Source organism: Leguminivora glycinivorella, chromosome Z (assembly GCF_023078275.1).
Source record: "Leguminivora glycinivorella isolate SPB_JAAS2020 chromosome Z, LegGlyc_1.1, whole genome shotgun sequence".
Lineage (NCBI taxonomy): Eukaryota > Metazoa > Arthropoda > Insecta > Lepidoptera > Tortricidae > Leguminivora > Leguminivora glycinivorella.
In genome coordinates, this window is record NC_062998.1 from 45,111,782 (window position 1) to 45,138,882 (window position 27,101).

At 37.8% G+C, this 27,101-nt stretch overlaps 1 protein-coding gene across 1 annotated transcript; it reads left to right on the forward strand.

The window, feature by feature from the left end:
• Positions 1-1,858: 1,858 nt before the first annotated feature.
• Positions 1,859-26,445, forward strand: LOC125241334 (major facilitator superfamily domain-containing protein 6). The gene is made up of 14 exons (XM_048149751.1): positions 1,859-1,988; positions 2,218-2,295; positions 4,314-4,452; positions 7,861-8,080; positions 9,416-9,587; positions 11,277-11,488; positions 13,538-13,751; positions 14,573-14,658; positions 15,553-15,706; positions 19,253-19,437; positions 20,826-21,081; positions 21,498-21,709; positions 22,060-22,246; positions 25,921-26,445. The coding sequence occupies exons 2-14, from the start codon at positions 2,223-2,225 to the stop codon at positions 26,013-26,015; spliced, it is 2,205 nt and encodes a 734-aa protein (XP_048005708.1). The 5' UTR covers positions 1,859-1,988; positions 2,218-2,222; the 3' UTR covers positions 26,016-26,445.
• The last annotated feature ends 656 nt before the right edge of the window (positions 26,446-27,101 follow it).

The following is a 27,101-nucleotide window of genomic DNA, read 5'->3' on the forward strand; positions in this document are numbered from 1 at the left end:
ATCTAATTTATAGAGACCACCAAATTTGTTTCGTCTTCCGATAACCTTGACATTTCCATTTATAGATATACTGCAATTTTGAGTTGTAGATATAAACTTGCTATCGGGATTCTTATCGTGAGCTGCTAGGACCGAGAATAGATTTTTCTGGATACCTGGAACATACCATACATCTTCTAAAGTAATAGTTGAGACTTTTTCATTAACATTCGTTTCTAAGACTACCGATCCTTTTCCTTTGGCTTGTAAAACATGACCATTGGCTGTTGTAACGGTATGCCTGTCATCAAAATTATTGAAAGTTGTAAACAAGTCGCTTCTATTTGTTATATGGCTAGTGGCACCATTATCTACGTACCAATTGTCCTTGTCATGCTCGACGACTAAGACTTCTTCCTGCACCAGCATTACTGTCATATTAACTACTGACGCTTGGGAAGTTGATGGCGTACTTTCACCCTTCTGTGCATTTATGTTCTTCGGAGGTTTGCCATCTCGTATCCACTTTTGACAGTTCTTGACACGATGACCGATTTTAGAACAGTAATTGCATTTAATCTTTTTATCTTTGTTTTTCTTATCGATTACTCGAACATCATTTGAGTGAGTAACTAATGCTTCTTGATCAGGCACAGGACCCTTGATTGATCTTTCGTAAGCACAAAGATGATTTGTCAAACTCTCTATTGTTCTATCTGCTTTCGGAACTAAAAGCCAGCTACTTTTAAAAGTCGAATATTCCTCACTTAGTGTATCAAGAATTTTGCAGATCAATAATAGTTCGGGTAACTCTTTATTATCTTTTTTTAAGTCTTGATTAAGTTCGGACCAAATATTCTTCAATTTACTCATGTGAGTCGCTATGTCATCTTCTGGACTCCTTTTGAATCCAAAGAGGCTCATGCATAGATTATAGCTTTTATCTTCGTTAGTTCCGTCAAACAATCTATGGAGTTCTAACCAGACTTCTCGAGCAGTGTTGTACCGCATGACCTTTTGAAGTGTTTCATCTGTCATGTTGCTTGTTAGGAGAAGCAGAGCACTGCAGTCAGCCTTGGTGTAGGTAGCAAGCTGGTCTCCTGCTCCTGCTGCCGCTGCTGCCTCTGCTCCCTCTACTTGAGCGGGTTTCGCTAATTTGCCTTCAACAACATCCAACGCATTTGGAATGCTTCTTAAGGCGATACATATCTTATATTTCCACGTTGACCAATTTGTTTTTCCTTCTAGGTTGCCGATCAACAATTTTGTAGTCATTAAATTATCCATTATTACTCTGGGCACATCACCTTTTAAAGTTGGGAGTCGCACTATATATTAATACTTTTGGAAGCTTAATGGTGACTACTGACTATATGGAAGTAATTAAATATGTATATCTATATTAACGAAAAGAATCTCAAAAAGCAATGTACAACGTATATTGAATCGAAAATTTTTTCAGAAGTCTAATTGACATATAAACATTGTTGCCTAGTAACCACAATTTTACGCAATGAGGTTTTAATAGGGATGACGGTTCAGTATAGTATGAAGAAAAGAGTTCTAATGAAATTCCGCAACATGGCGCGTAGTCATATATTTCTGGTCAGGCTTTAAAGTCTGCCAGGGTGCCAGTTTTAGTATAGCCCAAAGCCTAGACCTTTATACTACTCTTTGCCTGTACCTCTGTACCGTCCACTCTTGGTCATTCCGCCCGAACGGAAAATCCAGGACAAATCCGTTGGAGAGCCCTAATGAATTGTCTATGGCAGTTCCGCACGTACGATAGACTATAGAGCCCGGCAACCACCTGACCTGACAGTGACAATGACAACATTGACAACTGTCAAACAGTTGCAAAACTGGAGGTGGAGAATAGATATTGTTTGCACGCGCTTTCATTTGAGAAACGCACCGAGAACCGGTGCATGTTGCATTCAATAAATATTTCCGATTGGCAATTATTTTGTGTTTAAGTTTTGGTTGAAATATCCATGCAAAATCATAAGGTAATTGATAAAATTCTGAAATCGTCGGTATTGTTTTTTTCCGAGCTATTTTAAGTAATAAACACTAATAGTTGTACTTCTTAAGTTCTCATTTAACAGTTCCGGTCGTGCAGGATTTGCATGTCTTTACCTTGTCCTCTATCGTTTATTTGCTTCACAATTAATGAATTCTGTTTAAATAGTGTTTCTTGTCATTCAACATAATTAAGCGCGTGTAATGTGTTTTCAGTTCCGATGGTGTCATCAAGAATGAAAGTCAACAAAAAGTTGTTGCCTGTTAAAGGGCATTATTTTCTTTTCAATGCAGGTGAGTAATGAGTTAGTACAAGATTATGTACCAGTTAATACTGAATATATAATGTGCTAGATTTCTCTAATTTCCTCAGGTTGTATGTTATTAATACAACAGCTACATACGGGGTACCGCTTCTACGAGCGGTGTGCCCGACAGTCGGGTTCTTTGATTTAATGCGAATTTCAAGTATTCCATTTAACCTAAAAACTGTAAAAAATAAGTCACCATTTACTGTAAGTTTGATAATCTTGAGCTCTGCTATAATCTATATAATGCCAGATACTTTTTTACATATATATATATTGCCCTTAACTTGTCCCATAGCTCAGAGTGATCAGTATTAAAATATATGTATAATGCAAGTGTGAGGTGTGAGCTATATTCTTAAGCGACAGCAGAAATATATTAGTATACACTATGTTGCAGAATTGCATTAAAACTATATATTTTTATCTCATCATACTATACTTATGTTCACCGCATATATCAGAACAACAGCACCCTCTTGACAATAGTCATAATATTGTCTGGTCAGGCTTACAAGTGTAGCCGATAACATGGGGTTACCCAAATTATAAAGGCCTGTAATGAGATCCTGAACAGCTAGATTCTAGTAGTGGATGTGTTAACATGATTACAAAGTAGGTAGTGACCCTGCCTGCTGAGCCGTGCTCCTGGGTTCGAATCCCGGTAAGGGCATTTATTTGTGTGATGAGCACAGATATTTGTTCCTGGGTCATGCATGTTTTCTATGTATATAAGTATGTATTTATCTATTTAAGTATGTATATCGTTTCTTAGCACTAATAGTACAAGCTTTGCTTAGTTTGGGGCTAAGTTGGTCTGTGTAAGGTGTCCCCAAATAAAAAAAAGCTATGTTCAGATGTTTCGAGCCATTCTAATAATTATATCTGATGGCGTCTGTATTTGTCTTTAAATCCATTGATAACTGCCAATTCCCTTATCTTTATTGCATAATTAGTTTCTAAGTACATAGCTTATCAGTTTGATTTCAAATGTAGAACAGAACAAGAATGCTCCAGATTGTAATATTTTGATGTAACACAATTTGTTGTATTAAAGATATATTATCCATTAGTCCTTGATTGATTTTTTGTGTTTAAATTGGTTTGTTTTATCCTTTATTAATTTCATTAGTGTTAAAAATAATTCTTCACTGCTAAACTTTTCCTAAGCAATTAACACTTCCACTGGGCATTTACTAAACTTATCATTAACTTAATATGTTTAGAATCAGGAGACCCTGAACTTCGGTGTCCATGTTAATTTGCTATTATCTTGCATTAAAATAATATGTTGGAGTCATCAAAAATATTTGAAAAAAAATCACTCAATATAATCTGCCACAAAATCTCTCAAAGGACTCAAAATAGGGCTAAAACAGGTCCAATGGGGTTCCAAATGCCGATATAAATTAATTTAAACATTAAAATAGTGGTTGTAGTCAGGAATTAGAAAGGAAAATCTGGAGGTAAAATTATATGTTCTTCTGTTAATCTTGTTATTCTTTGTTGGGGTTTGGGGCCTAGGTCTGAAATCATATTCTGCCACAAACACAAAGACACGGAAATAGAATTATAATTATAAAGTAAAAATAGTATATTTCTTCGCCGTATAACTGCACCCTGTAACACTAGCCGAAAGTATTATTGTAACTGAAGGTTAGGTTACTGACTCTTACAAGGTTATTCTAAGACCAAAGTATTGCGAATTTCGCCATATTCAATGCATGAGAAGCAACAACTTTAACAATTTGGCATTTATGACAAAATTCATTAATTAAAGCTAATAATAAATTTAAATATAAGTGTAATTATATATTTAGACTATTTGCATATATTTCCGTGCACAGTTGCACACCCATTATTATAAAAACCGGTTTTGTTTTTCATTCAATTCATTAACTGGAATAAATTAAACCATAGATTAACTAATACATAACAAAATATAACAGTGATGCATTAAGGCACTTTGTGCTAGTGGTCTATTGCTGTGTTTTTCAATTACAGGAACTGCACCCCTAGTCCCATATCTCTCCACATATGCCCGGCAGCTGGGATTCTCTTCGGCCACTGTGGGTCTGATCTACACAATCCTGCCAATATTTGGACTGGTAGCAAAACCTCTTTTTGGAGTTATTGCTGATAGGTTAGTATTTTTCTTCCCTTTTCTTCTCTTTTCTTTCCTTTTCCATGAGTTAAAGGTGAATGAACTCAGTATCACGATGGGATATTTCATTCAAAGTTTTACACAACACTGTTTCAGATGTTATGTCAACCGTGTGAGTCACAAGTTCTGTACATCCTAATGGGAAACAAAATTGAGTGAAACCATTTTTTGTACCTTCCATTGATACCACCATATACAATGTCTATGAAAAATAGTAAGTCATTTTTTTTTAAATAAAATGGCCTACTATAAACTAGGTAGGTACATTGCTGGATATTTTTAAGCCTTACCTCGTTGATATTGACTATGTGAATGGATTGTTAACATTGTCAAGCATTAACGAACAGTAAAGGTCTCTGTGAATTAAATAAATTAATATATGATAGTATCTAAGACAAATTTCTGGCTCACAAGGCAACACTCGTACATCTACCGCGGAATGGAATAGGTATCGAGACAAACCTTATTGGTTTAACGATACTGTGTAAATTAATTAGAGACTTTTGTTTGTAATTACCTAAATAAATAAAATAAAAAAATCGCTTCGCGCTTATTGCCCGGCAGTTGTCAACCCACTGCCTTGAGTACTTATAAAATCGCGGCACATATTTAATAAGCGAGTGTGAAAGAATTTTCTGGCGTAATTGAAAAGAGGAGTTCAATCTGTTTCTAATAAATGTACAATTGTCAATTGACACCTGATTACAACATTGTCAATATCAATATGTAACAATAATCATTTTACTAATAAAAAAAAAATGATTTATCCTGACTGATGGAACTGGGACGAAATATTATTATCGACGTGTAATTAAAATCCATCATAATCTATAGTTGCATTACTAGCGAATGTTATCTCTACGTTATCATAATCTTTAAGATCCTGTTCATTTGATATTGTTGATTCGTAATATTGTCTTCGGTTAGCGCGATAGTTACTCATGAAATCCATACTAATATTATAAATGGGTAAGTAAGTGTGTCTGTTTGTTTGTCCGTCTTTCACGGCGAAACAAAGCGACGAATTGACGCGATTTTTTAAGTGAAATTTGCTTGAAATTAAACCTGTAACCCAAAGACGGACATGTAATTTAAATTAAGAAAATTCAATTATAGGGGCCACTTTTGGGGGGTAAAAGTGAAAATTAAAAATCAAAGTTTTAAGAACTATAAATTCAAAAAATCAAAGATTTATAAGAACTATATTGCGTTACATATCGGTAAGGGCATTTAAAATGAGCACAGAATTTGTTCCTGAGTCATGGATGTTTTTTTATATAAGTATTTATATATTATATATATCGTTGCTGAGTACCCACAACACAAGCCTTCTTGAGCTTTGGGCCTCAGTCAATCTGTGTAAGAATGTCCTATAATATTTATTTTATTTATTTATTTATTTATTTTTTTAGTTTTTAGTTTCAAGTAATTTAAGAAAATAGGCCAAAAATGACCATTCCCTCCCCCTTATCTCCGAAACTACTAAGCGTAAATTTTTCAAAAAAATACACGAAATAGTTTTCAATCTATAGATTACAGGAAAACCTACAGTATTATTAGAAATCTACAGTAAAGCGTAAGTCGGACTTAAAAGAACAAAACTCAAATTACGAATTTCACTCACTGCCGCTGCAAGGAATTACCAAATCTCTTGAAATTGTGTGAGCGCGTTTGAATATTACATATAAACTCATTTCTGTTTCGTTTTGTTCATATAATATCGATTATTCGCAAAAATGACAAAAGTTCCTACTAAAAACGAGGCGCTTAAGCCCTTCTTGTAGTGTACGGAACCCTTGCAACGTGAGTACAACTCGCACTTGGCCGGTTTTTTGAAGGCTACATTCGTAATTTATAGGGGCCAATGCTGTGGGCCAATGACTGTACCCATTATGGCCGCTGTACACATGGAGCCAACGGTTGGGCCAACCCTTCGAGCAGCCCATTCAGCCAAGGATTTTTGTTGCACTACCAGACTTTGACTATTAAGCTGTAAAAAAATATTCCACATTATAAAAATTGCATCTTATTTATGTTTAACAATGATTTCATTGTGTTTTACATTTATTTTGTAAATTTCACGCAGATAAATCAATCGTTTTAATTTACAATCTGACAGGAATTTGTGACGGCCATCTCGATTCGCGCTTGACCGCGTTGCCATAGCAACGGGCAGTACAACAGAAACTTCAATAAGAAAATGAAAAAAATGTCTCTCTCCAGCCTGCGGCTGTCGCGAGTTACATACTCGTTGTCAAAATCCCCCTTACCTTACTATATTTTCTCTCTCTTTCTCTGCTCTATAATGACAAATATAAAAATGTTATTATTGCGTATAATAAATAAGTAATTTTAAATTATAAACTAAAATTTTACATTTATGAAAAAAAAACAATTTTATTTGTTGTTAATCTTTGCGATGCTAAGCCGTTTTCCACTCCACCTGTAAAAAAGAGCGGTAAGTTAGATATATAATGTCAAGCTATTTCGGTCAGCAGAAAAAAGCGACAAATGATTCAAATGAAAAAAAAAGTCGCCAATCAAATATGAATTCCAATTTTGCAATCAGACCCAGACTCTAGTTTGTCTCCGAACTTTAACAGCTGATAGGGTTACTAATGACCCTAAGTGTGATACAAGTGAAAAAATTTCGAAGTTCAAAAAAAATGAGTTTCGATTTTTTCCGCTTAAATAGCAATCAGGGTATTGGTCTTGCCGGCTGTGGAAGTGCATTGGTAATTTCGAACGTAGTCTAATTTTGAAAGTCACATAAAAATCACTATTATTTCCATCATATCAAGATTCCCCTTTCGAAATTACCCGAGCATTTCTGTATGTCGAAATTATCTCAAAGCACCCTATTGACTTTTGTTACATGCTATATAGTTTCAGGGCATTTTGAGAATTCAAATATTTCAACGTTATGAGAATTCAACGGATGCGCGCGGCATGCGTCCGGGAGGAAAAAAACGGAAATGAAAAAAAAGTTTTCTTTTGCCGCTATTTTAACATAGGTACGGGTATCTTCAAATTAGTTTGTATATAGGATACAATAACTCTGTTTTGTTGTTTTATTTGTTACATCAACCATACTCGTGGCAAAACTTTAGTGTGAATTTAGCGAAAAAGATATTTTGTTGAAGTCACCTCAAATAATTATGATACTTTCACCAAAGAATGATGCCATTGATGCCCCAGTCGGATTTCTATTTTGCATAATGCGTGCACTCTTAAAAATTTGCCAGGTAATATCACTAATATCTCCATAATTATGTCCTTTGGCAACATAATACAAATTAAGATAATGTTGAATTAGGTACACCGTCGTACTGGTTATGTCGGTATGTAAAATTAATGTTTTCACTTAAAATGTTTTTTCTTTTACAGATTTAGGATACAAAAATCGCTTTTCATAATATTTCAAATAGTAACTATTGTGAGCTTCGGAGCCATATACCTGATACCGGAGTCCGATAACCTCGCCACAGTGGGCATTTCCTGCAGTAGTGGATTATCTTACCTTCAGAGCTGTTATTCGTCGGAGAACTTGATAGATTTTGATAAATTAAACAAGCTAGGAAAAGAAAATGCTACGACTACATGTCATGTGAGTCCTTGTTTTGAAATATCCGATATGTTAAAAATGGGTATCTATAGTGCTATAATTAGAGAGCGGATTTAATGTAGCGATTTAAATATTAAAAAGGATATGACTTGCATAATTTATTATTTTTTCTACACACAAAAAAAGGTATCAGAACATAAAAATCAAACCTTTTTTTGGATGCTTTTTTGAATATTGGGCAAAGATTATGATGATAATAATTAAATATATATATTTTTTTAATACTTTATTTATTTAAGCTCTTCTTTAATATTTCGTCTGCAAACTTCTATTACGACTCAAAGAATAGAATAATGAACATAATTCGCTTCCTGTATACTAACCCCTTTATTTAGAATAAAATACTTTTCTTTAAATGCAGTTTGTTGTAAAAATAACGTTAATTTAATCTAATTACTCAGCGAAGTTTACGGTGTGCGGTGTAATGTAAATAACACATGACATGTATTTAAACATTTGCACTAGTCATATCCATATTAATATTTAAATCGCTACCCGAAATCCGCTCTCTAGCTATAATCTTCTGACAAATTTTTATACATAATTCCAAAATCTATTTTGAACATTATAGTGTTTCCGAGACTTAGGAGGTTGAGGCTGTAAATTAAAATGTATGTTGTTTAGACTTTGAAGATTGCAATGAGTGCGGCAAACAGGGTTATAGGTACTATACAAAATTTCGTTTTCCCCTCACTAGCTCGGAAACACGTGTTTTGTCCTTTAATACCAGCGGGTAAAAACGCATTTTATCCACTAGTGGGTAAAGTTGTTTGACCTTGAATAAAGTCAAATTAACTGCTTTAAAATTGATAAAAGTAGGTGAATCTAGTAATAAAAATGATTTACCACCTGTGGAACTACTGGAAGCAGTGATAAACGCATTTTTTACGTTGTAGTTTCCTCGCTATAGTGAGGGGAAAAGTTTTGTGTTACACTCGGGTGCAAATGTATTTTACTCCTCGTATGTTAAAAAACTCGCAAGTTCAGGATTCTATTCCCGAACCACTCGCTTCGCTCGTGGTTCAACTATAGAATCCTTTCACTTGCTCGTTTTTCAATTCCACACGGCGTTAAAATACAACTTTGCCCCCTTGTATAACAAATAACTATTAATGTATGCAAATGCAAAATAGCGCTGGAAGGAAACTATTGTTTATTACATGTATTATTGTATTATTATGATTTATATTTATGTTAACACGTTCACTGCGGTAAAGGGTCTAAAGACCTCTTATCGCAGTGTTGTGGTAAAATACGAGTTACGTTAATTTCCGCGACGAAGGTGAATCCTTCATAATTAGTAATTAAATTCCTCAGATGACTTGCGACATGACGTCACCAAAGATGTGGCAAACGATATGTGAACACTGGCACATACCGCAATACTGCTACAGTGCCACCGACAGTATAAACTACACTGCGTATGTGGCTGGCTCCACCGTGCGCGACAACTGCGCTTATATAGCTGCTAACAACGTCTCACTAGAAGGTAAGGGAATAATTTTAGTTTTTTTTTTTAATTTACTTGGCTGGCTCGATAACCCAAAATGAGTTTTGGCCTCCAACATAAAAGCACGCCACTTTGCTCGGTCCTCATCGCGCCAGCGTTCTTCGACACTATTCTATAAAGTCGCCGTCAATAGAACTTGTGAACAATGTAAACAAACCTTGTAGTTAAAATGTATTTAATTTCCATTCTAACTCATCAGATACTGGCTAAATCCACGTGTTATTTAATCAATTCATATCACATTATGATCCTCAACCTTTAAAATAATAAAATTGTGCTAAAATATTGATATTTTATGTAATGGTTAGTTTACATTGTTGACAATTTCTATTGACAGCGATTTTAACTACCTTTGCTCGCAGCTTCGCTCGCATTAAATTAGAAAATTGCAGAAGGCTCCATATTATCTACCACCCCCTATTTTAGGGGTATGGGGTTTAAAAAAAGACAAAAGGTAGCCTATGTCACTCTTCATCACTTCAACTATCTCCACTTAAAATCACGTCAATTGATCGCTTCGTTTTGCCGTGAAAGCTGACAAACGAACAGACACTCACACTTTCCCATTTATAATATTAGTATGGCTAATACAAATAATAGCACAATTATTGCCACCCTTGACACTTGTCAAAGACTGGCAAGGATTATAGTTCCTGTCGCCCACCATGACTTGCACATTTATTTTGTCAAATTATCTAACCTTGAGTAACATAACATGACAGTGACAAATGACATACCATTGCGATTCAAGGCGCGCGTCTTCGTTAACGACACAGTCTATGAAAATGAATGAAAATTATTTATTTCCTTTCAAACATATAGGTCACAATTTACATTGATAAGGATCTCCTAGTAGGTATATACACTTATACAGAACCTGTGGCACATCCTGCTCATTCTTTATTTGGGTAAATAATAAAGATAGAATGAAATATACCCTCCAAGTCTGCAGGATATAACTATAAAAGTAGTTCCACTGTTCACGACAACTCCAATATGAAATGCGGCATACATACAAGAACATTAGATTAGAACCGAGAAGGCAATCGTTGATGTTGAGAACACAAATCTAATCATCTTTTACCTTTCATTTTGTATGTCGTGTAACATTGTCATCTTATATATCTTTACCACATTACCACGAGTGGTAATGTGGAAATTTCGGAGGTATTACAACCGTGATTTTACTTTGTGCAAATGGAAATGCATCGCTGAACTGCCCAGGCCCGGTAGTCAGCATCAATAGCATAATGCTGATTTAGTAACGGTATCCATGTAGCATCGTGGTGGCCTAACGGTAACAGTGTGAGTCTTTCAATCCGGATGTCACGCGTTCGAACCCCGGCTCATACCAATGAGTTTTTCGGAACTTAACTTGCGAAATGTCATTTGATATCTGCCAGTAGCTTTTCGGTGAAGAAAAACGTCGTGAGGAAACCGCACTAATTTCAGTAAGGTCTATTTACCCTTTGTGTTGGAAGGTCAGATGGCAGTCGCTTTCGTAAAACTAGTGCCTACGCCAAATCTTGGGATTAGTTGTCACAGCGGACCCCAGGCTCCCATGAGCCGTGGTGAATGCCGTGATAACGCAAGGAGGATGATGAGGATGTTCCATGTATAGCGGTCTCGTTATTTTATAAATCACGTAATGTAAAATACCTTCCACAGGCAATTTTTACACTCCCCGCTGCAATATGGGAAGCGACTACGTGGACATTAACGAGCCATGTAACCTGAAGTGCGACAATGCAGCTCTCTCTGGAGTGATAGGCAGTCGCACGGCCAACATGACTTGCGGGAACCAGACCCTCAACTACAAGCTGTGTGTGAACGATACCTCGCTGGAACAGATACCTGCCAATGTTAGCAGCAAATGTGAGGTAGGTACAGTACAATAAATGACATATGATGAATGAGTGACGTCCTTAGAGCATATAATACTAGAGAGCTGACAAGCGACCGGCAGACGGGTCCCAGTTGTTAGCTAATTGCGCGTGTAATGCGCAAACAGCCCAGTAGGCTCTACATTCTATTGGGTTGGTAAGAAAGTAATGAGCGAATCATAACCAATATTGTAATTTTTATTTAATTTATTATTTTAATCATTTATCAAAAATATAACGGCCTTCGTTATCTACTACTTGTCTCCATCGTTCTGGTAAAGAATGAATAGCATCGGCGAAGAAGTTCTTAGGTTTAGATTCAAAAAACTCAGCTATGTACTGTCGTAGATGGGCTTGATCATCGAACTTTTTTTCATTCAAGGCATTGCTTAGCGATCTGAACAATGCGTAATCCGTAGGTGCCAAGTCTGGAGAGTACGGTGGATGAGGTATCACTTTCCAACCTAGCTCCAATAGCTTTAGCCGAGTCACTTTTGCAATGTGTGGGCGAGCATTGTCGTGTAAGAAAAAAACTTTAGCATGCTGTGGACGATTCTGACAGATTTTTTGGTTTAAATTTTCAAGCTGATTACAGTATACTGATGCGGTAACAGTCATTCCACTTGGTAGGAGTTCCCAGTGAATAATACCATGAATATCCCACCAAACGGACAGCATAACTTTTTTCGGGTGATGCTCTGTTTTTAGTGCCTCTATTCCTTTTTCGTTTGGAGCTAGCCACTGACGTTTGCGTGTGTGATTTATATATAAGACCCATTTTTTATCTCCAGTGATAAGATGGTCCAACCAGTTGAATGTGCGGCGAAAAGACAGAAGTTGTATGCAGATATCGGTACGGCGGTTTAGTTGATGTCTATCAAGTTCGTGCGGTATCCAAACACTCTATTTGTAGTTTTTTCCCAACTCGTGTAAATGTGTTTCTATGGTGACATGAGAGCAGCCTAACTCGGTAGCAAGAGTACGACTCGTTAGCCTCGGATCTCCTTAAATTAAGGTTTTTAATTTGGCTACATCAATCTTCACCGGTCGACCAGACTTAGGTTGATCTGATAATGAAAAGTCGCCACTACGAAACCGCTGGAACCATCGTTTCGCCGTGGCCTCAGACACAACTTCAGGAGCAACACGCTGACATATATTACGCATTGCTTCGGCGGCTGAATGGCCAGACTGAAATTCATATAGTAAGCAATGCCTTACATGCACTTTTAATTCGTCCATTTTCTTCCTTATATTAGCTCGGCGACAGCTAGTGAATGACTGACGAGAAACTGTGCGACTCGCCCTTTATATACTTTCGACCATAGAAGATTCTAGAACTCTCTCAAAAATTTTATGTGGAATTCAATCGATCGCTCATTACTTTCTTACCAACCCAATACAAGTGTGTGGGTTCAAGAACTTGCGACAGGCGTATTCAATACAAACTTATGTCCAATAAATAACATGGTGTTATAGGTACCTTTTGCCGCGGAACCTCACATGACTTAACAGTCTCCGTATATTTTGATTTTAACTGCTTATTGCATACGGCTTTAAAATTCGAGTCTTTATCGATTGATGCTACAAAATATTTGTCAACACACGCTAAGTGCGCGTGTTGAAAACTACGAAAAATAAATCAAATCATCCCTACACTGAATGAAATGTTCAGTAAAAATGGATTTCGAGTATCAAATAGCGAAGTAAAAATGTATGGCACTTAGCAGCATAATTTTGCAATGAATCGTCTTACTAATAAATTAATATTGTAAAAAACACTAGAAAAACACGCTTTGATAAAGTTCATTACAAGACTTTTCTAAGAAATCCAACGGCTATGATACGATGTTACATCACGAAGTTCCAGTTTATATGTTTCGGCACCATCATCAGATCAGTTTGACAGTACAATATTTTTGTATATGTTCATTATGCTACGATCCATGGAAGATGGTTAAATGAGTTAGATTCCATTACATATAGTTGCATACATGTCGACCTAATAATATAAGCGTATTAAAAACCCTTTAAAACGCTTTCCAGGCGCATTGCGACTTAGACTCGACGACTCCATGGCGTCTCATGGAGATCTGCGACGGCTGGTACGCTGACGACGCGGAATCCTGCCAACCGAAGACCCGCCAGGGGCAGGCGCTGCCGAATGAACTGTCGTTCACTGGATACGTGGAACTGGACACCGCGACCAATGTTAGCTCTTGCGTTTATGCCAGGCTTAAAAACGTGTCAATTCCTAATGGTAAGTCTTATTCCAATGGTGTCTTTTCTATGTAAAGCCTGAACAGAAATATATGACTATGCGCCATTTGCGGAATTTAATTAGAACTAATTTCTTCATCCTATTATACTGAACTGTCACTACATAAATCAGAATAACAGCGCCCTCTTCACAATACTCATATATTTCTGGCGAGGCTTTATTTTAAGTAAGTAATAAAGAAGTATTTGTATATTTTAATTTAATTATCGGTTGTACTCACGTTATTATTATCGCGACTGTTGCGTGCAGCCGCCGCGAGCACTTCTATACCTATGCCGGAAAACGGGCCTCATAACTGATCCGAAATCCTAATGACGCAATCAATACAACCGTAATTAAACGTGAGTACAACCGATACTTAAATATTTGAAAATGTCTCACGAAAATTTAACGTTTATAAGTATTTGTATACTAAATCACAGTATAATAAATAGTACTATCGTACAGTATGGCCACTCCCGCACCCCGCTGAAAGTGCCGCCCACCACCTCTCGGTTACCTTACAGTTACCGCCTGTCAAAAACGCGAACAGTCGACCTGTCATATCTCACTCATACAAGCATGGTACGCGTTCACGCACACGAGCTTAGACTGTGTGCTAGGAACGCGCCTCTTTCATATATTTGATCGCCAGTGTCCGAGGTGTGACTAAATATACCGTTGTCTCAGTACCCACAAGCTGATCTGTCTAAGAATGTCCTATATTACTTATTTATTATTCCAAATATTGCTAATACTACTTTGGGCTCTCAACGAAGCATTCCACACCCAGACCTTGACTTTATTTTATTTCTTTTCAGGTGACACGGAGTCTGTGCATTATCCGTATTGTGCATCACACGAGTTGTTCAAGACGTCGTGTAAAATAAATTGCAAGAAAGCTGAGGTGCGTAGTTTATATTACATTGTACTTTGTTACTTGAATTATTATCTTTATTTATCTTTCTTCTTAAGTTAGGCTACTTATAATATGATTATAAAAGTAAAATACAAAACCACATACAAAACAATACAAAATATATAAACACATTATAAAAAACCTAACCTAGGGTGCCGCCAGCAGCGGGGCAGGGCCCAAGCTGCCGGTGGTTAGGGCTGCAGAGAGAGGAACCGTCGGACTATCCGCGCCGTGTCCAAGATCACCGCCTTCTGCATCTGACCCTTGATCCAACCGCCTCGCGAGAGTCTCTCGAGATGTTGGTCGAGACTCTTCGCTATGAGACCGTTCGCTGAAACAACTATCGGGACAATGATCGTTGAATCAACATCCCACATGGTGGTTATCTCGTGAGCCAAGTCTAGGTACTTACTGGACTTGTCCTTCTCGGCTTTCACGAGATTCTCATCATGGGGGATGGTGATGTCAACGAGCACGGCCCGGCGTTGCGGTCGATCTATTATCACAATGTCAGGCTTATTGGCTACAATAGTCCTGTCAGTGATAATAGATCGATCCCAATAGAGCGTGGCACGGCCATTTTCATTACTTGAATTATTTATCGTTAGAAAACTGATATATGGAATGAACACTAGCTGATTTCTATGTAACCAAGTAACCATAGAGTTTAATTTTTATAACACTAGAGGGTCCTCTCATTTTTTTGCCATAGTAAATTTAACCTTCTTACCGAGCTTGAAGGGCGTCCGTACCAGGCTAGCGAAAACGGCCCACGTTAGATAGAAACGTTTAGGGTGGTGTTTCAATGAAAATGGGACCAGTGCCTTAGGAGGATACGACAGCTGCTGCTGATGTAAGCTTTGAGTTGATGGTTGTTTACAGTTGAACGAGCTGTTTCAAGCGGCGACAGAGAGCCTGAACTCGGGCAGCCAATACACCGGCCAGTTCTGGATGTTCTTCGTACTCATGATCCTGAGTTGGGTGGGCATGGCGGTTGTCGTCACCTTCGCTGATGCTATCTGCTTCAATATACTAGGTATTTCACCCTCCTTGCGTTATCCCGGCATTTGCCACGGCTCATGGGAGCCTGGGGTCCGCTTTGACAACTAATCCCAAGATTTGGCGTAGGCACTAGTTTTACGAAAGCGACTGCCATCTGACCTTCCAACCAGAGGGGTAACTAGACCTTATTCGAATTAGTCCGATTTCCTCACGATGTTTTCCTTCACCGAAAAGCGACTGGCAAATATCAAATGACATTTCGCACATACATTCCGAAAAACTCATTGGTGCGAGCCGGGGTTCGAACACTTCGAACCCGCGACCTCTGGAAGCTGACCTTAGAAAGAGACAAAAAGTAGCCTGTCACTCTCCATCCCTTCAACTATCTCCATTTAAAAAATCACGTCGATTCGTCGCTCCGTTTTGCCGTGAAACACGGACAAACAAACAGACACACACACTTTCCCATTTATAATATTAGTATGGATAAATTACTACCTGTTTCTAACGTAGTGCGTCATTTTTCACAATCGCTTTATAACCAGCCGGCGTATCATGCTTCGAATTTTATCACTTATCCACGTGGATAAGACATCTGTCACTCTCACACTGACATACTTGCCAAAGCGTGACGAATACTTTATCCACATAGATAAGTGACAAAATTGGAAGCATAATACGCCGGCTGACTTAGCTAATAATGGTTTGTCATTGTATGTCATGTTGACATATGTTTTTGGGAGAAATTGACAAAACGCATTGTAAGTAATCAGTTCACTAACTTTTTTTATGAATAGGGGGTATAAGTACGTAGAATAAATAATAGTGCTTAGTAGAACACTTCCTATTCCTACAACACCGAATTTTGACTGTAGTTCAGAGTTAATACCGTGTTGCTCCTTTCTAATGCATGCACCTTTCAACAGTTTCAACTATTCAATGATTTCAAAAATCACGTCATTATCTAATCTGTGGTAGTGCACGCAAAAGGGCGTCAACTTGTATCTATGCTACGTAGCAATGCGAGCCTAACGTTGCTGGAATCGCCGATCAGGAGAATGCCTAACCACTGTTTAAACTTGTTACATTCATTAAATATGTTACTATACTCGGCGCAATACTAACTAGGGAACTGAAATCATTGCTATCTCTCATGCTAATAGAGACCCAGTGAGATAGAGAAGGATAGCACTACAACATCAGTCGCCACATGTATAGCGGCAAGTAAGGTCCGACCGAGATCTCGGTCTCGGTCTCGGCATTCTCGGCCGAAAATAGGGCCGAGAACTCTGTCTCGGTTCTCGGCCTAAATGGGCCGAGATTCTCGGCCCCGGCCGATACTAGGCAATGAGCGAATTGAGCGGTGATTGGCGCATTTAAATTTAGCGCGCACGGCCACCCGCTTCCATGACACGCGTTGGTTACATTGCTCGAACAATGTGACGTTTTGATTGGTAGTTTTATCACATTTTAAGCAAATTGCATTTCAAATACTAGATGTAAGAGTTTGGATAGGCGCAAATGCCACATTTGCAACAGTCGCGTGTAATGACTTGTTTATTGACGTGATTCTTTTAGTTTTGTTGTCATCTAATAAATAATAAATAACTTATGAAAGAAAATTATGATAATTATAAAATTTATAAATAACTTAACTAATTGTTTTTTACGGTGGAATAAGCTCGTGTAGCTCTTGAGCACACTCCCCGAAGTGCAACCTGTAAAACACCGACAGACTAGCGACTTTCCGCCGATGGGCCAAAGACTGTAGCTTGGCCGTTAGCTTCTTGTCGCCAATCATCCTCCTGGCTCTGCGCTCCACTGAGTCCAAAGCAGCGAGTTGGTATTTGGCTGAGCCGTCCCACAGGTGGCTGCAATACTCCATACAGGATCGGACTTGAGCTTTATAGAGTGTTAGAAGCTGTCCAGGTGTGAAGTATCGCTTCACCTTATTTAGGATGCCCAGCTTTCTGGCCGCAGTTTGTGCTTTAGACTCAATGAAGGTCCAAAGTTGAGGACTGAACTCAACTCCACACCGAGGAGTTCTAGGCTGTCGGTAATAGGTACAGATGCACCCCGGAAAGTAGGAGTCAGATCGAACGGACTCCGTTTTGCCGAAAACAGACACGCCTGCGTTTTGGTGGCATTGAACTTGACCAGATTGTCGTCCCCCCACTGGGAAACGCGACTAAGGGTCAAGTTCGCTCGCTCAACCATGGCCTCTCTCTGTGAATGTATGTCGTCCCTGCTGTCCCCTGCACTAGCTAAATATCTCTCAACAACCGTACTGTCGTCTGCATAGCCGACAATGCTGGGTTGCAGCATGTCGTTTATGTGAAGCAGGAAAAGGGTTGCGGAGAGAACAGACCCCTGAGGAACACCGGCGTCAATGGCCATGAGGTCCGAAGAGCAGCCATCAATGACCACTCCGATCGACCGTTCACTCAGGAAGTCAGATAGCCAACTGCAAAGGTCAGCAGGGATGCCGTATGCAGGAAGCTTGCTAAGGAGACTTGCGTGCCAAACCCTGTCAAAGGCCTTCGAGATGTCCAGTGAAACAGCAAGCGCTTCACCGTTCCTCTCGATGGCTTCGCCACAGCGGTGCGTGACATACGCTAGGAGATCTCCAGTAGACCGACCCCGGCGAAAGCCATATTGACGGTCACTGAGCAGATCGTTTGTCTCGAGGTAAGTCAGCAACTTGCCGTTAAGTACCCTTTCCATGACTTTACAGAGCATGGAGGTAATGGCGATTGGTCGGTAATTGCAGGGATCAGCACGACTACCCTTCTTGGGTACTGGCTGCACGTTTGCAAGCTTCCAGGATTTCGGAACCACTCTTGTTTGGAGAGAGAGGCGGTACAGGCGTGTCAGTACAGGAGACAACTCAGGCGCACACTGTTTTAAAACACGTGCAGGTATACCGTCTGGACCATTAGCCTTATTCACGTCAAGAGTCTGCAGAGCTCGGCGTACCTCATTTTGCCGGATAGCAATTCCTTTCATAGAGGAGCTGCACTGAGGTAGCGTAGGTGGGAGTTTTGAGCCTGCATCTAGACGTGAATTGCTCGCAAACAGAGAAGCAAACAAGTTTGCTTTCTCCGCCGCGGAGTGGGCCAGCGTACCATCCGGTTTCTGCAGAGGTGGCAGTGTGGGACGGCAGAAGTTGGATTGTGTTTGACTACTGAAGCTTGATGTGAATGGAAAGTGTTTACGCGATACAAGAACAGCAGTGGCGAAAAACTTCTTGTCGGCACCACCAACGAGTGTCGCAAGCGAGCAACTTTTTAGTAGAGCTGGCCAGCTGTATGATGAGCGTCGGCATAATTTAACTTTATGGGAAAAAATGTTGTTTTTGTGTTACAACATAAAACTTTTTGATTTTAAGTACTAAAATTTGAAATAAACAGTTTTTTGTGCAGAAATTGTGTTTTTTATTAAATTTTCTAAATTCTCGGTCTCGGTCTCGGTCTCGGCCGAGAATGACTTTGAGTCTCGGTCTCGGTCTCGTTCTCTGCCGAGACTAAAAAGGCGTTCTCGGTCGGACCTTAGCGGCAAGTATAACAATCTCTATTTTCAGGTGCCAAAGTGTCCCAATACGGCAAACAGCGACTATGGGGCTCGGTGGGCTGGGGTATATTCTCTCTGCTCACCGGGACCCTCATAGACGTGTTCAGCGAAGGAGAGTACAAAAATTACGCCGTAGCGTTCGTGTTTATGTTCGTGTTCATGCTGGGTGACGTCATCGTGTCGTGTTTTATAAAGGTACGCTACAGACTTCCTTTACGCGCAAAGGTTTTGTCACCTCATCTGCCATTAAATTTCACAAACGTCGTTTCGATTACTTCAAGAAAGATAATTCATAAATGGGTGAATCAACTTTTTCTGTCTGTTATTGCCATGGTTGCGGTCCCCTGAGTCACGCTGGTTTTATGCAAAATTATGCAAGCATGCATGTTGTCCATGTTTGTAGGTGGCAATTTAAGGAAAGGGCTTGTTAACATACATACATATAACATACATATAATCACGCCTGTATCCCATAAAGGGGTTGGCATAGCACATGAACTACTAGCTTTCACTGCCACTCTTGGCAAAAAGGGGTTGAAAGAAATCCAAATTGTGACATTGCAGTGACAGGTTGCCAGCCTCTCGCCTACGCCACAATTTAACCCATATCCCACAGTCGACTTCTACGACACCCAAGGCTTGTTAACACCAGAAAAATACATATTTGCATAGTTTAAGTCATAGAGTAATAGAAACAGAGAGAGCCTCACTGAAGGCCGGCTGTGACCCAACAATGGCGGACATTTTTTTTTAACTTTTTTTATGGCTTGGTGGCGGAACACTCGAGCCAGCAATGGCAGACGGTTTGCGATGTGCAAACACGATTTAAAATCAAAATAAAAATTCAGGTCAAGAGAAAATCAATTCTTCATTTAATTTATCAAAAATTAATTATTTTATATGAAATTTAGAAATGTATTGTTTTTAACTATAAAATAATTACTCACTGCACCGTGTGCAAACACTATTTAACAAAAATACTGGTCACACTCTTGTTTTGCAGTTTGTTGGTTTATGATTATGAACATTAATGAATATCGTGATTTTACGTATAATAACGTGATAATGTATTAATTTTTACGCATGAAAAGTTACTCCGTATTTTTTTTTCTTTCGATTGTTGTAATTTTTACACAGTTTGATAACGCATGTAGGCATATTTTCTTACTTTTCTGGAGATGTTTTCCGAGATCCGACTGACGGGAGATTAGTGGATGAGGTCATAGACAAAGCTATCAATGTGGATGATGGAATCACAGGTTTTTCTTCGGAGTTATCCGTCCATAGAATTGTAGGTTCATGGTTTAAGTAGCATATTTTTGTATAAAACCAGCGTGACTCAGGAGACCGTAACCATGGCAATAACAGACAAGAAAAAGTTGATTCACCCGAATAATACTAAATAAAAATAAAAGAGCCAAGATTGCGTGATCGTTATGATGTATTCTATCAGAAAAATATATTATTTGACTATCTTCAAAAAACTTTACCTACTAATTACAAAGCGAAGTTACAAAGCGTCGTATAATATCTCACCTAAATTATAAAGTAGACAGAAAAACTAACTTTTATACAAATTTCAGATTGAATCCACCAAAATGTCAGTGAGCATTCTCGCCGACGTCGGAACCCTGCTATCCTCTCTACCAACTGTGATATTCTTTCTATGGACGATAACAGTGGGTCTCTGTACGGGACTGCTCTGGTCGTTTCTGTTCTGGCATTTAGAGGACATTTCGAAGCAAAACGGCAGTGGCTCGGAGTATGACAAGACTCTGCAGGGCCTGGTTAGCGCTATACAGACGTTTGCAGGGGAGATACCTTTCATGTTTGTGTCTGGTAGGTGATTTACTTGGTCGCAAAACTCGACAAAGTTATAACAAAAACAATGTAAAATTGAACACAAGACAAAAGATTTTCATCCCCTTCTTGGATTTAGCTATAAGCTATCAGTGCCGTTATACAGTGTTTTTTTTTTTAAGTTGGACGGTATGGGGAAATCGAAAACTATAGAAGATACCCCTGTATCTTCTATATAGTTTTCGATTTCCCGGTCTAAGGAAACATTAGGTATTTTTGGGAAAACAATAAAAATATGTCGTTCCAAAAAATGTGTCTTTCATCAATATTATATTTTTTTTTAAATAACTCACACTTGACCAAAATGTTGAGTACACCAAAATTGTTTTCCCACTAAAATACCTAATATTTTCTCAGACTGTTTGAATATGTATTTATCACCTTCTTGTTTTCAGGATACATACTAAAGCGTCTGGGTCATATAAACATGATGACCCTTGTGTTGTTTGCCTTCGGCGTACGTTTTATACTATACTCGCTATTGACCAACGCATGGTGGGTTCTGCCCATAGAGATGTTTCAGGGCATCACCTTCGGCATGTTTTACCCCACCATGGCGTCATACGCCAAGGTCGTGTCACCACCTGGGACTGAAACTACTGTACAGGTAACTAACACATTACCAGGACAAAGATTTTTGTACATTATCTCGAAGAAACTGTTTCGACGACATGAACGTACTCGGCAAGTCAATGTACGAAATATTTAATGGCAAATAACTTGAAATTCGTGAGCGATGCTTTCTATTGCACCTCCTTTTTTAACGTTGCTGTCATTATGTATAGATGAAAACTTCCTGGGCTGTATAAACGATAAAACGAGCTTTTAGAAGTATCAATCCTAAGTTATTTATTTAAACCCTAAAAGTCGTTCAACGGGTATTTAGTATCGAATTTTCATTGATTTTGTTTATATTGTTTACCCTGGGCAAATAATCAAACCTACATATGTTTTCAGGGTTTGACAGGAGCTATATTCGAAGGCGTTGGCACTTCGCTCGGCAGTTTCATCGGAGGCCTTCTCTACGACCAATACGGGAGCTGGAAGACTTTCCTGTGGTTTGGGATCGGGTCCCTGGTTTTCTGCGTGATTCACATCGTCGTCCAGTGCCTGGTCAAGGACAGAACGGCAGGAACACAGCAAGGTAAAGAAGCGAATGAACCTGCTCTAGGTGTTACAAAAGTTGACGAGTAAAGTGAAAACGAAGCATGATGGCGAATGGGCAGAAATAGTGAATTAATTGTACTCATACAATTGGTAAGTCATACTTACTTTGTTATAAAACGAATTTTATTGGTCATTATTGTGTGACTAACCTTCTAGCTTAACACCTTTGTGAACACTAAACGCCTATAGGGATAATCCCCTTGTTCTTTCTGTTGTGTTGGAGTGTCCTGCAAGGTGTTGACTGCTAAGCGGCAAAGCAATAACTAAAATGATTTTTTATAGTCAATATATGTTCATCAAATACTTCCACAAATACCTCATACTCATCGACGTGGTCTCTGCGAAAAACATGCCTCGTTTACGAATTGATGATAATATTGATGATTAATTGAAAAACATGCGAAAAAATGTTGAAAGCATAGCGTTTGATTTCAAGCAATGGATATGTCCGATTTAATTGTATTATTAAAACAATGTTTTATAGAAAATGTACCAATTTACATTGTGTATACCAGTGACCTGGCATACCTACCTAACAAAATCGAATATAATTCGAACACGCCGCAATACAGTAATATTTTAACGTTAGTTTCCAAATACTAAAATCTAGAAATTATTCTGATCCGGGCCTGTGGCAACGTATTTTTTGTGGTATATTTTATTCGCAAAAATATAGGTAAGTAAGGGTGGTTACCTTTATAATAACGTTAGTTTTTCAATTATGAAACTAGGAAAGTATTATTTTAGTAAAATACTACCGAAAATCTAGAAATTATTGCGCTGTTTCAATTTTTTAAATAGGCGCTGTTTGACTTAAATATATTTATAGCATTGTAAGCTTTTATACGTTTTGTACTGAAATTTGCAATTGATGATTTTCAGTACTTAATAATTAAAATTTCACGTTTTCATTTCAAGCAGAGACGTTGGATAAAAGGTAAAATAATAAAATTTACCTGGTATGAAATTTCATATATTTAATAGTCCTAACAATTACGTATTCATTGAGTTTAATTCAGTTTTAGCTTGATTACATTGATCTTCATATAATATTATTCATCCATCATATAATTCGATAAAACATACCCAACTACGCTAGTAGTTGAAATGCCAGAGGTCTATTGGTTAGTATATCGCCTAACACAAAATATACAGAAAATAAAAGACATTGGCTGTGTTAATTTTAAATAAACCGTTGTTGTAAACATAATATATGTTAGGATGTGAGTCTACTGTGTAGGTACTTATCCTGTTTGTTTCTATATCTCTCTCGGACACTAAAAGTGTTGCCTTTAATTCATATGAAGTTTAGATAGTATATAATTAATTATTTACCTCGCAGCTAGGAACAACGATAACAACACACAAGTGTCTCTGTGCCGGCACTTTAATGAACCTTACCTTAGTTAAAACTTTAAGTAGTATTTAAAACTGTTAACTACTTATTGTATTGCCAGTTTTTGAATTCAAATCAACTGGAATTAAGAGTTAGATAGCTACTTACTGTGGTTAATAAATGTCCTTTACTCGTACTTCGGTTTGCACTTGGAATTTACTTGCTTTTTTCCGTGAGGTACTTTCCGTTCCACTATGGATTTTAATGACAACGAAAGAAATTATAATTCTTCGTTCCTGAATACATTTCGTGTCTGCAAATAGCGGCTTATTATTTAGAACTTTTAGAAGTTTCGACTCTTGTTGTATTTACAGTAGCGGAAATAGTACATTACGATACAAGTGCGTAAAAAAGGAAGTTCGAAACGAGTGGCGATACATTAAAACACGACCGAAGGGAGTGTTTTAAATCGACCCGAGTTACGAATTTCCTTTTCGCACGTGTATCGTACGACGTTTTTCAGTACAGATGAGCCTCCAAAGTTTCGACCTAGCATATAATGAACCACTTCTCGCACTAGTGCGTAAAAAAACACCATCTGTACTGAAAAAATACTATCATACTGGTTATATTATATAACGATAACAATAAGTCGAAAATTCTTAAATTAGACTTTGTATCAAGTAAACAACTCATTTCAAATATGTATTTGAATACTTACGAGTCTTAGGACCCACTGCACGTGGCCAGTGGGCATCCACGAGTGCCTGATGCGGATTAGACTTTACACACCGATCGTGTATGTTACTAATATTGAACTTCTTATTATCAAAACACAAAATAGCGAATCCTACTAACAATATAATATAGAATATATAGATAAATGGATTTATCAATCTCAGGCAGTATGGTCGCACGCCAGTTGTCGTTATGAAAATTACACCACATCATTATTTTACTATTTGAGGCCCACATGGCTATTACCCTGCATAACTCGGGCATACAAATTGTTTTCAAAATGAACCTTAAGTTGCCCAAAATAGCCTTTTTCATACGCATCTATATTGTATATTTCATCGACATCGCAATAGCCTTTTTTTATTAACTAAATAAGTATGCAAATGTGTCCAAAAAATATGATAGATAGATTTTTTCCACTACTGTACTTACACTTTTTTGTTACTTTATTCGATTGCCCTCTTTTGTTACTTTTATAGTTCTGTGATATTTATTGTTATTTGTTTCTTTTTGTGGGTCGTGTTCCCGTGTTTTGTTTCATTTGTATTTCTGTTAAGTATTTTTTTTTCATAACTACATATTATGCTCAATATTACTTGTATTGTTTATGGTACCTTAATATAACAAATGAAAAATCACTTGAAATTCATTTACAGTTATGAAACATAATTTCTTGACTCAAAAACACATTGGCCTTGAAGTTATCTTTCTCAAACTAGTATGCACTCATATGTTATAATTTTGACAGTGTTAGAATGGATTTTGAATTTCATATTACGTCTACATTAACCATCCATACACACCAGAACATCACCGACATCACCGTAGGTATATATATATGTACATCGTTAGTGGGGATTATCTGCGAGATTGTATTTTAATTTTATTTCAATTTATTTTAATTCCTGTGTTGAATGATTCCTTCCGCGTACTTATTATTCTTGACATTAGGTAATTCCATTATTATATATATAAATGAAGTTTTGGGTTAGATAATTTTTATCCCCCTGGACTTTTTTACTAATTGTTTTTATAATATTTACTTCCAAAATACATATGTATAAGTAATTAAGTACTTACCATGAGGTGCTTAATAATGTATGTAGGATAAAATATTTAGTTAATTTAAAGTTGTGCTTATAAGTTCCTTTTAATCCAGTATTATATTAGAGAATAGTCGTAGTTTTTTATTCAAATAAATTTTAGCTAAAAACTTGTGTTTGATTTGTTTTCCTTCTAAAAATAAAACTGCGATGTTTATCCCTGAATTTTTGGAGATTTTTTGTTTCAGTGTATGCACATCAGGAAGTTGATATTATTTATACTTTTCTAACTAAAAGCAAGTACATTCCAATATACTAAATATAAAACATTATATTATAACCATGTATGAACCATCAAATGTGTATACTGTATTAGTGCAAAATAAACGTTACTATGCACTTGTACCTATGTTGTTCTGTTAATTCATCTTGCATACATGTTTATTGTTTCGTCCTCCTAGTTAGTATGTTTGTCTCCTATCCTCATAGGCTTGCAAATGTGATTTTATTACCATGTGATGTTTAACTTTTCAGGAGGCTACATGTCCATCATAAGATATGAGCAGCCCGGAGATATGGTGTGTATAATGGAAGATCACCTAGAAGGCAGGGAAATGCAGTTGCGGTAGTTATAAACATATACTTTCGTTAACTTAGTGAATTTGAGATCGGTCACTCCGAAACCGTTGTACGCCATGTTAACTGCGATTAGCTGGGCGCAGTACCTGTGTAGTATATCCTTCATATACATAAGTATCTAACTTATTGTCTAATGCTACATTAGAGCTATTTTTTTTTGTAATAGCTAGGTATACATATAATTTGTTACCTAGCTGTCGTGATTGCAGAACATTTCAAATATAATTCTACAATTTCTCAGAGTAAAACATAATAAGTATGTATCATGTTATACGTGGGCATATATGCTCACTGTGCTCATACAATTGATGGAATCATTGTTACTAAGTTAATTTTTTTTATACTACGACGGTGGCAAACAAGCATACGGTCCGCCTGATGGATAGCGGTCACCGTAACCTATGGACGCCTGCAAATCAAGGAGTATCACATGCGCGTTGCCAACCCATTAGAAACTTGTACTAGTACACTCCCTTTTTAACCCCGACGCAAAAACGACGGGGTGTTATAAGTTTGACGTGTCTGTCTGTCTGTTTGTTTGTCTGTCTGCGGCATCGTAGCTCCCGAACGGATGCACCGATTTAGATTTAGTTTTTTTTTGTCTGAAAGCTGTGTCGGGAGTGTTCTTAGCCATGTTTCATTAAAATCGGTCTACTATGTCGCGGTCGGGGGTTTTTCAAAATTTTAATTTTGTGGTTAGGTTAGTGCTGGGTTAAGTACGGTCACGGACTTTAATTGTTGATCCACTTCTAGCTCATTTTATACTGGACATATCACAGTTAAGCATAGTTAAGCTATGACGTTCCAGTATAAAATGAGCTAGAAGTGGATCAACAATTAAAGTCCGTGACTGTACACAGCAAAAAGGAGTGTACAAGTTCCAAGGAGGGTTCGGGATGCCGACGACTCAGACAATAGACGGAACAAATTTAGTTCCGTAGGTCCTTCCGTCACCAGCACACCGCACCCTCGTTGAGCTCTGGCGGCCTTACTCACCGGCAGCAACACAACACTATGAGTAGGGTCTAGTGCTATTTGGCTTGCGGACTTCTGTAAGGCGGAGGTACTTCCCCAGT

Coding starts and splice junctions, on each gene's coding strand:
- LOC125241334 (XM_048149751.1), top strand. CDS start 2,223: ATGGTGTCATCAAGAATGAAAGTCAACAAAAAGTTGTTGCCTGTTAAA. Junction 4,453..7,860: donor TTTGGAGTTATTGCTGATAG/GTTAGTATTTTT, acceptor TTTCTTTTACAG/ATTTAGGATACAAAAATCGC. Junction 9,588..11,276: donor TAACAACGTCTCACTAGAAG/GTAAGGGAATAA, acceptor TACCTTCCACAG/GCAATTTTTACACTCCCCGC.